The 12,271-nt window shown below is 42.4% G+C and overlaps 1 protein-coding gene across 4 annotated transcripts in view; it reads right to left on the bottom strand.

Moving 5' to 3' along the window:
• Positions 1–12,271, bottom strand: part of slain2 (SLAIN motif family, member 2) — a 35,480-nt gene that overhangs the window by 5,457 nt on the left and 17,752 nt on the right. For all 4 annotated transcript variants that reach the window (XM_056276384.1, XM_056276387.1, XM_056276388.1 and 1 more), the window contains exons 3-6: positions 1,987–2,157; positions 1,700–1,873; positions 1,254–1,607; positions 962–1,111 (exon numbers count right to left, since the gene is read on the bottom strand). In XM_056276384.1, coding sequence (XP_056132359.1) covers positions 962–1,111; positions 1,254–1,607; positions 1,700–1,873; positions 1,987–2,157 — 849 coding nt within the window. The remainder of the gene's footprint in view (positions 1–961; positions 1,112–1,253; positions 1,608–1,699; positions 1,874–1,986; positions 2,158–12,271) is intronic.

Raw genomic sequence — 12,271 nt, 5'->3', positions numbered from 1 at the left:
AGGCTATTCTTAATCCTGAGGTGATTTCCTGGATAAATGATATGAAGCTTGTTAAAACAGGATAACGTCATTTCACTACAAGTTTAACACCCTCAAAACTATGACCATTTAAGTTAGTGGGTGGGATTAGCTTCTCTGCAATTAGGGCAGCACTATCAGCAGGGGAGCCATTCAGCCCTAATGACAGGATTACATCAAATGGAGGACATTAGCTCTGAGTGGACCCTTAGTCTCTTGGATAATATCGTCCCTAACCCTTACAGATAAAATCTAAGAAGATGTCACTGTGTAATTGTTGACACCCTCTCCACTATAAATGTTGTTAAGAGCGATTTAATTCTGCACAATGCTTCTCTTGATTTGAATAATGGTGACACAAACAGGATGAGAGGAAAGATGCACGAGAGGAAAAGATATTAAAGCTGAGTATGATCAAAGGCAAACAGGCTTCCAGAACATCGAGGCCATGGCACCACAAAGCAAAAGAGCTCTTTTAAGGAGCAGCCAAAAGGATTAAAAGAATCCCCACTTGCACATGACTAGCTAGAGAAAACACATGTCACATTGATAAAAAAAATTAGAATTGTTGGGGAATAAAAATGTGTTTTTTTTTCTTTCTTATGTCAGTGGAAAATATATTATCAATTAGCAGTATAATGAGTTTTCTGATAGTTACTGCAGAGTAAATGTGTATTCATGAAAAAAAAACGTTTAATAGTATTATTTGGCATATTATGCAGATGAATGAAGTTAAGATGTGCATGTGTCCATTATACATGTTGATGTTCTTAAACTTTAATCTTTAAGGTAGCTCGCTCAAACAATAAAAACTAAACTGTAACTTAGTGACAAATACAAAAGACGGAAATACTAGCTAAATCTAAGTACTACAATGGCCAATTAGTTCCAATTTAGTGCAATAATATCATTTGTTTAATATTTTGGTGTCTGCAATACTCACGAGCAGACTGGTTCTGGTGCCTGGGAGAGCCTCCATTTGGCACTTGCAGGTTGGACTCGCAGCTGCGGCTATTCTTGACAGGCTCTGGACCCTGGGTTGCAGCTGCTCCTGAGGAGCGGGTGAGGTTGGGAAGACTACGACGCAGCTTCTCTGCAATAGAAAGTAAGCTCAAGAGAGTATCCAACACATGGAATCACACAACATCAGCTTAATCTATTACGCTTTTCCTAATCTGCTGGCGCTGTGATCTAAAACCAGCAGTAGTCAGCTGTTGGTTAATCTGCCTTCTTACCTTCGTTTTTCACCACATTGGTTTGCAGGTCGGGCCCATGGCCTTGCAGCGAGTGGCGAGGCTGCTGCAGGCGGCTGATGATGGGTTGAGGTGAGCCACGGCTGTGACTGTATTCTATTGAACGTGCTGGGGAGCGTGAGCGGGGAGAGTTCCTTGGGGAGGCACGGGGGGAATGGCGAGGCGATGGGCTGAAACGACTGGATGGCAGATGGAAGGCCGGGTGCACTGCTTCCTCCTCATCCTCAAGACTGTGCGCGTCTAGCTCCTGGTCGCTGAAGGTGCTACGCCGCAGGGAGTGGCAGGATGAACCCGAGCTCCGCCTGGATGCTGTTGCTGCATAGTCCTGTCTCAAACCTGTCTCAAACACACATCCACACACAGTTAGGATATGCTGTGAGAAACCGCTTGCTCATAAAAAGGCATCATCATTTAAGGCAGGTACGTACTCTCCTCTTGCATGCGAGCCAGGATCTGGACATCAGTGACGTCGTTGAGTTTGTAGGTATTTGAGGAGCCCACTGAGTCCTCATCCATCTCTGAGGTACTCAGCTCGCTGTCAATTGATGACTGGGGGCTCACCGCTGGGGGATTCCTCTCTGCTGCTGCATTACGCTGGTGGACTAGCAGGGAACAAACGTATAAAACACCTTATTGAACAGTAAGATTATACCTGACATATATTCAACAACATAGATGGGCTACAGTTGTTTGTTGAACATGGAAATCCCCTTACCTGCATTTCCTGGCATCAACTGTTGTCTGACAATGGGCACTCTGCTGGGGGTGGAAGAGGGGGAGTTGAAGCCACTGCTATAAGGGCTGTTTGCTGTGTTTGTGCTATAGGGGCTTCCGTAGCCCACCTGTGGACTGTAAGGGCTTCCATACAGGCTCCTGCGCTTGTTGGCTGTAGAGAGTCCAAAGAGAAGGCATCAACTGCAAAATTATTGTACAACAACAAAGGAGAAGGCCATGGTTGGCATAATAGATATTGTAGCACATGCCAACTAGTGCCATCAACAGCCCACACAATGAAAAACATCCACACTAATAAAACGAATTATAATTAATATAACAATGATGTATGATGATGTAATATATAACACTATCAATTTACCACTGACTGCATTATAAGAAAGGCATGCACAACTAATTCCATTGACACAAAGAACTTGTTTTGGTGGCTTCAGCAATTTTCAGAAGCAATAAAAGACTCTCACCAAACACTTAACCATACTACTGTGTATTGATGGCAAAAAGAAGATACTAATCTTAATACAAGTTTATTACAGTTTTCATTTGTGTCATGTAAGACCGATTTTGCTGATCATATCAATTATAACATTGAATTTAATTTGCATTTGTATGACACCTTCCCAGAGCCAAGGATCCCTAAAGTAAAAGACAACAGAGCTAGAAAACAACTCCATGGGGCTAGAGCATTTTAATGGTCTACACTTAATCGGGGAACACACTTGCAGACTTTAAAAGATTTAGCCAACTGAGAAAAGCCTCAGCATCAAAGATTCAATGACTGACTTTTGCAGATTACATTCACAGTCAAGAACGCTGGCTACAACTGCATTCATAGAGGTGCACACACTTGCAAGCGACATCAGACTTGCCGAGATTCCCAGCCTTTGACCCATCCGGCTGATTGAAGGCTTGATTGGGCTGCGAGCAATTTGATTCTTAAATCCCTGCATGCTACAAGATAACATATGCTGACTGCCCATTGTGACCTGCCCTATTTGGTGCTTTTTGGTACTTGGTGCAGAGTATTTTCCACTATCTTAAAAATCAATTGTCATGGACGAATCAGGGTTATAATCAACACTTAAAACATCTAGTGTCTTCCCATGCTTAGGTATCCTTAATAATCCTAATTTGCAGAATAATGGCACCTGTTGTGGCACTGATGCGGCATCATTTGCTTTGTTACTGGAAACAATTTACACTAGTAAGCTTTAAAATTGGTCATGTATTTTCTGTACAAGTGGAAGCATACATATATTAGGAATATCATACATGAAGTAGTCTATACTAATCATCCACCCCCACTGATACTACCAGGCTGCACTGTTGCCTCTCTCCAAATTGAAATGGAAGTGGGGCACAAAACTGAAGGTGACATTAGAGATTAGGAGGCATTGCAACTTTCACTGGTTGTGTTAATGATACCACTTGACCTCATCTATCGCTATGGATGGAACATTTTAACTATTAGTTAGGAAAGAATAATATTCATAGTGTGTGTGTAGTGAGTAAGGTGACAATTTGCTCTTGATGCAATATAATTTAGATATAAAGTATATGCATATTACTGCTTTACCCAATTTTCCCCCAGACAATTTGAATGTCAATAGTTTGGTCTGGTGAGTGTGGATAGTATAGAATGTAAACATTAAACCAAGGCCTATCGCTTACTCTCATCTTCCATGTTAGATCATATGTTAAGGACCTTTTCTATAGGGGTGAGGCAGCAGTGGCTCAGGAAGTAGAGTGGCTGATCAGCAATTGAAAAGTTGCTTGTTCGATCCTGGCTCCTCTTCACCTTATGCTGAAATGTCCTTGAGCAAGATACCATACCACTAACTGCTCCCGACAAGCAGGTTGGCACCTTGCATGGCAGCCTCTACTGTCTCTATGTGTGAATGTGTATTTTGTGAACAGGTGAATGTGAGGTATTAACTGTAAATCACTTTGAGTGCTCTGCTGAGTGGAAAAGCACTGTTTCCCATTTATAGTCATGAAGAACTACTTAGAACTTACAGGGTTCATCGGTTTGTTTGTCCAGTATGTCGACATTGATGCAGCATAAATAAAATCCCTAATGATTAATTGTTCTTGGCCAGCCCAGTACTCGACTTTAAGACAATGCCTGCGATGCCTGTTCACAACCAGCTCTCTCCCTGGAAGCTCTGCAGTGTGCTGGCACCAACATGCTGGCATTCTAGTCCAGTCTCTTAAACCGTATGGCAGGCGTGGGCCTGATAGAGAGTTCTTTCATTATTAGCTGGGACAAATGCCGAACAATGCATGCATGCTGCATGCCATTCCATCCATCCAGACACTTTATCAGAGCACAATGCGATGGTCTGTGCAATCGAAGCAGCAGTCAAAGGCTTCACAGACTCTCATTGAGATAATTCTTTATAGAGCCTTGTTTCAGACATGAGTTAAGGCCTTCAACAGTCTGTTGGCAACTGAGAAAGCGCAGTGGGGTGACTGACCAATATTGTTAATCACAGACCTCTCCTACAGCCAATAACAAATCACTTCACGCTTAAGACTTTCCCATTTCTGAAGCCACTCATGTACTCATCCCTGTTTTCATTTCCTCTTTCTTTGTCTGGTTATGTTTACTCAGCTGGGTGGTGACTAGGAAGGAGCCTTTTATGATTACCTCCCTCTTTTGTCTACTTTACTCCTCACTCATCCTCACCCTCTTCAAGCTCTGCACTCTGTCTTACTGCATTATTTAGGAGACACCATCATGTCCACTACCCTGCCATCCTCATGGTTCAGCTACTCAGGAATGATAACATTTGGCCCAGCCCATGCTACATCAAACTAAAAGCAGAAAGTAGACATTTTCACTCACACATAAACCTACTGGTTCTACTTTCCCCTCGAGTTTTATTTTATCCAAATACATAAGAGGCCAAGTGATTAACTGTTGCTTGTCTGCTAAAACCTAACCTTAAACATGAATCAGAGTCAACTCAAAAGAGCCAAATCTTTGACATGTCCAGCTGTATTGTGTGGCTAACTGCAAACTGCAGGGTTACGTACATCATTTAATACTAATACGCAAGACCAACAAGGCCAACTAAAAAACAACTTTTATCTAGAGCTGGGTGCTCACTCTGCTCAACGTGTCCACTGTCACCTAGGAAGCAGAAGAAACTCAATGGCTATGATTGCCATGGATTGGCACCTGTCTTGATTCATTGGAGAAAGACACAACATTGCTTAAGTAGATGCCTAGCCACAAGATCAAGTCTCTCAGGGAAACAGAGACTGAAAACCAAAAACTGCTGCCGTATTGTCCCAAACACACTTCCAGTTTTCAAGCGTTTGCTTGTAGCTAGAAGACATTGGGCTCAGCGACAGCAGTTCCGGTGGTACATCTTCACCAGGAAGAGACTGAGACAAGGGCAATCTACAGGGACAAGCAGCACAGGGACCAACCAAAATAGAGTGCCCTCAAATCCTGCTCCCTAAAAGAAACCATTATTTGGAGAAAAAAGAAAAAGAAAAAAAGGAGGCATCCCAATCCCTGCTTGAGGCCTAATAAAGAATAATATTTAGAAGGCATCATGATGCAAACTGCAGAATTACCAAAAGGGCAACCTAAAAGAGGCAGGGCACTCAGAGATCTTGGTCTGGGCAACTCTATGTGTAATTGGCTATTTGATTTCCTGAGAATGGGTAAAACATACTCGTCTACATTAGTTCTTAGTACCGGTATGCCTCAGGGGTGTTGTTTCAGTCTCCTATTGTACAGTCTGTTTACACATGACCATGTTGCCAAATATGACAACAATAACATCATTAAAATTCGCAGATGACACCACAGTCACACCACACCACACCACAGTGAGTTCCCTCCGGGTGCTTCAGTTTCCTCCTACAGTCCAAAGACATGTAGGTCAGGTGAATTGGCCTTACTAAATTGTCACTAGGTGTGTATGTGTCGGCCCTGTGATGGACTGGCGGCCTGTCCAGGGTGTCTCCCTGCCTGCCGTCCAATGACTGCTGGGATGGGCTCCAGCGTCCTGCGACCCAACTTCAGTTAAACGGCTTGGATAATGGATGGATGGATGGATGGACACCACAGTGATTGGACTAATAAGTGACAGTGATGAAAGGGCCTATAGGAGGGAAGTGGAAGATTTAACCATATGGTGCCTTGATGCCAACCTCTCTCCAAATGTCAATAAGACCAAAGTAATCATTGTTGACTTTAGAAAGATCAGAGAAAATCACATTCCTATTTTCATGAATGGGTCATCTGTTGAAATTGTGGACAGTTTTAGATTTCTATGTTTAAACATCACAGATAACCTCGCATTGTCTCTCAACACCAATTGCATCCGGAAGAAGGCACAGCAGAGACTATATTTTCTGAGGTGTCTCAAGAGTTTTGGTAGAAGTACCAAAAGTCTTATGAACTTTGATCACAGTACCATTGAGAGTGTCTAGACAGGCTGTATCACAGTGCAGTTTGGCAACCTGACTGCTCAGGACTGCAGACTGCTTCAAAGGACAGCAGCAAAAATCATTGGCATGGAACTACCACAACTTCATAATATTTAAACCACTCGCCGCAAAAGGAAAGCCCAACTTGATAATATTTACACCACTTGCCGCAAAAAGAAAGCCCAAAACATCATTAAGGACACCAGCCACCCCGCTCATGTTCTGTTCTCGCTCCTTCCATTTAAAAAACGGTACTGGAGCATCAAATCACACACCACCCATCTCAGTATTATTTTCTTTCCACAGGCAGTCAGGTTGCTGAACAGCTGACACACCCATATGCCCCTTACATTGTTATGTTATCGTGAACTGTATATTGTGTATATAATGTACATAGTATATCATTTGGTACATAGTCTATGCAGGTCTGTAGTGTTGGGTTTTTGTTTTTTTTTGGGATGGTGTGTCCTTGTGTCCTTTGTCCTTGTGTCCCTTGTGTTAAGGCAGAGCGAGCCAGAGCACAATTTCATTGTATTCTAATACACATGACAATGAAGTTGGACTTAAAACTTGAACTGTTGAAACCAACAGACAAAGCAGGGATCCCACACATCATGCCTGGGCCTGTTTGTATTTTCAATAATATTAGTATGACTCTGTTGAACTTATTTACCTCTTTGCCAGTGAGCCGACCATGGCACTTTAATGCATATAGGATGGATCTAACTTCCCTTTTTATTTCTATCACACCATGTCAATGTTAATCCAACTAAAGAGAAGCTTTAATTGGGGAAAAAAAAACATCTGTTGAAATGTGTGTCAATATTCTGGTGATTTCACACTTAACATATGTAAGTTCAAGTTAGAGCTGTATCAAATGTACTAGTACGTTTTTTTCTCAAATAGTTTTAAAAGGGCATTATGAAGAATTGGCCTTTTCAATCGATTGTTCAGCTCCAGCCACAGAAATTCTGGGAGCTGAATAAGACTGCATTACATGGATGAAGGAGTGTTGTCTTGCCATGAGAGTGTACTTTGGCAAGTATCCCATGGAATAATCCTCCTCCTACTGTTATATAACCAGGCCACGTCATTTATGATTATGGGCAGCATTGTTTACATTTTACAGGGAGTGCACACAGTTAAAAGGCTAAGTCACCATGCACAAAACTAAAAGTAAAGTTTCTTTGTAAAATGTCTGCAAGTTCCCCTGCACGTCTGCAGGCACAAACCCCCCCCCCCCCCCCCAAAAAACAAAACAAAATAAAAAAACTCTTCTCGTCAAATATGAGGCCATCACACTGCAGGAAAAAAGGTAAGTCTTTACAGTGACTCCCATTCGCCCCAAGTAACGCAAAATTTCACCCTTGAAATTCCTTCCCCAATACAAACTTCCCCAGTACCATGGCAACAGGCTTGCCACACTCCAGTTCAGGAGAGACTGGGAGGGAAAGCAGCCAGGAGCTACGAGTGTTTCTGCAAGGAGCCTCACTCTGACTCACACACATACCATCACATACATGCACACTGTACTCAGTAATGAAGTAGATTTGCTTAACTGCTTTTTGAGAAGCTTGCTATTGTGGCACCTGATAAACTGCAACCTCTCCCCTCTCTTGTTCATTGTTACCAACCCCACTTGTAACACAATTTGTGTATTTGGACCCACACCTTTTAGAGCTTGGCCAATGCACAGGGACCTCAAAGGAGGATGGGCTGTTTCCTCCATTGATTCGCCAGCAATGCAAAATTGGGGGGAGGGGGTGCAAAGGTGTAGGTCATGTCCATTATTGATTGATGACATTATCCCCTCTCCACACCTCCAGCGATGAGATCACCAACAACATTTCATTAATCCCACTGAAGTGACGACGTGACTACTTGTTTTTAGTCAAGTCAAATTTACAGGTAGTCCCCGGGTTACAAACAAGCTCCATTTTTGAGTCTGTTCTTATGTCAAATTTGTATGCAAGTCGGAACAGTTACGTACAGTTCACATCTTGCGTCAATTAGTGAAATGTTTATCTTATTATATAGTATATATTTTACCTGAAACATCATAAACATAATAATGCAGTAATAATAATAAATATAACTACAGTTACAGTATTTATAATTGAGAGAATGTGTGTATAGGTATAAAAAACATCAATCAGTCAAATGTTTGTCTTAATATATATTGTAGCATTCACTGCTATTAAAAAAAAACACCCTTCAAAACTTACAACTGAGTGTTGCTTTATTCACAACTGTTGTCAGCCGCAGCCATGCCGTACAGACCGCCATCGACTGGGATTTCACTCCTACCTAAAACGACCATGGGCGGTCAAAATGACGGCCGGGTTTTAAACTCTATTCTGTCAAGATAAATACCCAATTGAGATATTAATGCATTGCATATGTTAGTATGTCTGTTAGGAAACGACTGACACCAAAATTAACATTTTAACAACTACAATAATATTTTTAAACAATTTAAACTTTCGAGAGACGTGGTTGAACTTGAATAGCAAATTGAAAAGGTGAAAATATTACCTGAAAAACAAAACAGAAAACACATATTGCTAATCTAACAAACGTAACAAGGCCTATAACGTGAAATGTAAAAAAGAACTGAAAATAAATATTGAAATAGTCCCAAACAATGACCGGAATTTAAAAATGACTAGAATGACCGTGGGCAGTCATTTTGACCGCCACGGTTTTCAAACTCTATATTCTATCAAGATAAATACCCAATTGAGATATTAATGCATTACATATGTTAGTATGTCTGTTAAAAAACTAACTGACACCAATTAACATTTTAACAACTTTTAATACTATTTTTTTTTAAAACAATTTAAAATGGCCACCTTCTAACACGTGTAAATACTGCAACGCGTCGATGGTAGTCATGGTGCGTCTGTAACGGTGTCTGTAACCTAACCAGACATGTTGGCAATAATCAAAAATTAAATTTAGGCTATTTCTCTGCACTGGAAAACGCTAGTTCTTTTCCAGGACACAGCAATGAACTTCGTGAAGGAAATGATGCAACCAGAACACGTCATAAATAGTGACATGATGCGCGCAATCATGCGCAAATTACGAGTAGCCATTTTGACTGCTCATGGTCATTTTAGATAGATCTTATGCAATTGACCTAAAACTCATTTCAAATGCAAATATATGCAATTTTAGGAGAATTCGGGGAGTGGCAGGTCTCTATCTTTTTTTTTTCCACAAAGTTATTAAACTTTGAAAGTCGTTCTAGTGTTACCCAACTCACAGGCCGTCTCTCTATCCAAAGACCCGACCCACTAACCCTTGACCCAGCAACAGTGTACCACCCCCCAGAACAGCAAAACATCTCCCCCAACTATGTACAACTAATGCTTACAACCCGCTGGTGAACCTGAACATGCTACAATATTTTACCTAAAACATCATGAACATAATAATGCAGTAATAATAAATGTGACTACAGTACAGTATGTATAATTGAGAGAGAAAATGTGTGTATAGGTATAAAAAAACTTTAAAGAAACATGTCTTTATACATGCTCAATAATCCTGGTAAGAAAATAAACATACAACGTTGTATCCACATGAACTGATTCAACTTTCTTTGATTAAAGAAAAATTTCTTACGTTTCAAACTTCCCACCTGCCACTGTCCCTGGAGCGGTTCGCGATCAGCAGACGCCAGCCGTCTGATGCCAGAAACGAGAGCCCACTTGGGGCTCGCTTCCCCACCTCACCAGGTAAGTGAAAAAACGATAAGAGCATTTCACCTGTCTCTGAACGCTTTTTATTTCCACTTTCATTTCAATCGTGATCGTTTTCCTTTTCTTCTATGCATCACCATCACTTGCATCACATTTACGCTTTGAAGCCATGATTATGAGGGTAAACACGAAAAATTTAAGTGAAAACACAACACACACAATGTTTATGTGAGCTGACTTAAAATGCTGACGATGGTTATGGCGTTGTTCTCCCTTGAGGCGACGAACTGCCTAAAACACGCAATGTTTTGAGTGTCGCACGTCGCGCAAAGCATTCCGTCCATTCGTCAGTTCGAACCAAGTCAAGTCAATTTTATTTGTATAGCCCAGGATCACAAATTACCAATTTGCCTCAGTGGGCTTTACAGCAACACAACAACAGGGAGGACACTCCGGAACTGAGGACAAAAAGGAGTACTTAATCTAAAAAGAAAAAAAAAAGGTTTTTTTTGTTTTTTTTTAATAATAGGCTTTATGGAGGTTGGTTCATATGTACGGGAGTTCGTAAGTATGGGAGTTCGTAAGTCGGGCGTTCGTCACCTGGGGACTACCTGTATTTATAAAGGCACATTTAAAAACAACCCACATTGACCAAAGTGCTGCACAGACCAGAGCAGGTATCTAAAACACAAATACAAGAAACACCGACATAAACAACAAGGCACATAGCTCGTAGACACGAATAAACAATGCATGGGCATAGGCACAAGCCAGAAATCAGCCACATTAGGAGGATTCAAACACTAGTGAATAAACATACGTTTTGAGCCAAGCCTTATAAAAGTCAATGGAGGGGACAGATCTGATAGGGGGGGGAATGCTGTTCCACACTCTTGCGGCTGCAACCGCAAAGGTGGGGTCATCCCTGCGCCGTCCCTGATTGCGCGACAGCTAGTAGTCCCAAGTCAACCGACCCGAGGACCTGGAGGTGGAACAGAGGGTTAAAAGGTCTGTGATATAGGAGGGGGCTAGCCCATTTAGGGCTTCATAAACAAACAGTAGAACCTTAAAAATAAATTCTGAACCGCACAGGCAGCTAGTGGAGAGAGGCCAGTATAGGGGTAATATGGTCCATCTTCCAGGTGTGTGTCAGGAGCCTGGCTGCAGTGTTCTGGACCAGTTGTAGGCGGGACAAGGACGACTGACTAATCCCAATATACATGGCGTTGCAGTAGTCCAAGCAGGAGGATATCAAAGTGTGGATGACTTTCTTGAGATCTTTAAGAAAGAAACGGCTTGATTTTGGTAATAGTACGAAGCTGGAAAAAAACTGGCTTTCACTACTGCATTAACTTGCTTGTCAAACTTGAAGGTGTAATCAAAAAGGGGCAGGCTAAGCTAACTTCTAGCCCATGCAGACCAGCAGTTCCGATAACACTGAGGGTGGTTTGGCGGTAGTTTCGCCTAGCATTGACTGTGTTTTTGGTGTCGTCATATGGAGTGCGGGGAGGTGCGTAGAAGCTGTCTGGCTGGGAGAGCTGGCGTTGGATCAGCTGGGAGAGCTTAATTCGCTGCATCCGGTGGGCTGAGGGACCACGGCCCTGCCTGGAGCTGCACCCGAGGAGGAAACACAGAGGGCGGTCTGACAGGACGCGGAAGTGGGGCAAGCTAAGCTAACTGCTAGCCCATGCAGACTGGCAGTTCCGACAGTCATCCTGGCGTTCCCTCTCTTGGACAGTGAAAAAAATTTGTATTTTGATATGTTGGATATGTGTTTTTGTAGTTTTTTTTTTTTGCAGTTTGGATATATGTGTTCTTGTAGTTTGGATGGGTTTTGAGTTTCACCAGGGGGACATAGCACGTGGGAGGATCACGCTATTTCCCCCAGTTCCCCCTCCCCCCCGAACAGGCGCCCCAACCAATCAGAGGGGGTGCAGCGACCAGGACACATACCCACATCCGGCTTCCCAGCCGCAGACACAGCCAATTGTAACTGTAGGGATGCCCAATCAAGCCAGAGGTAACAAGGGTATTCAAACTAGCGATCCCCGTGTTGGTAGGCAATGGAATAGACCACTATGCCACCCGGATGCCCCCCTGGATATG

Source organism: Lampris incognitus, chromosome 3 (genome assembly GCF_029633865.1).
Source record: "Lampris incognitus isolate fLamInc1 chromosome 3, fLamInc1.hap2, whole genome shotgun sequence".
NCBI lineage: Eukaryota > Metazoa > Chordata > Actinopteri > Lampriformes > Lampridae > Lampris > Lampris incognitus.
Note: the sequence above shows the minus strand (reverse complement) of the source record. Positions and strands in the feature narration are given on the sequence as shown.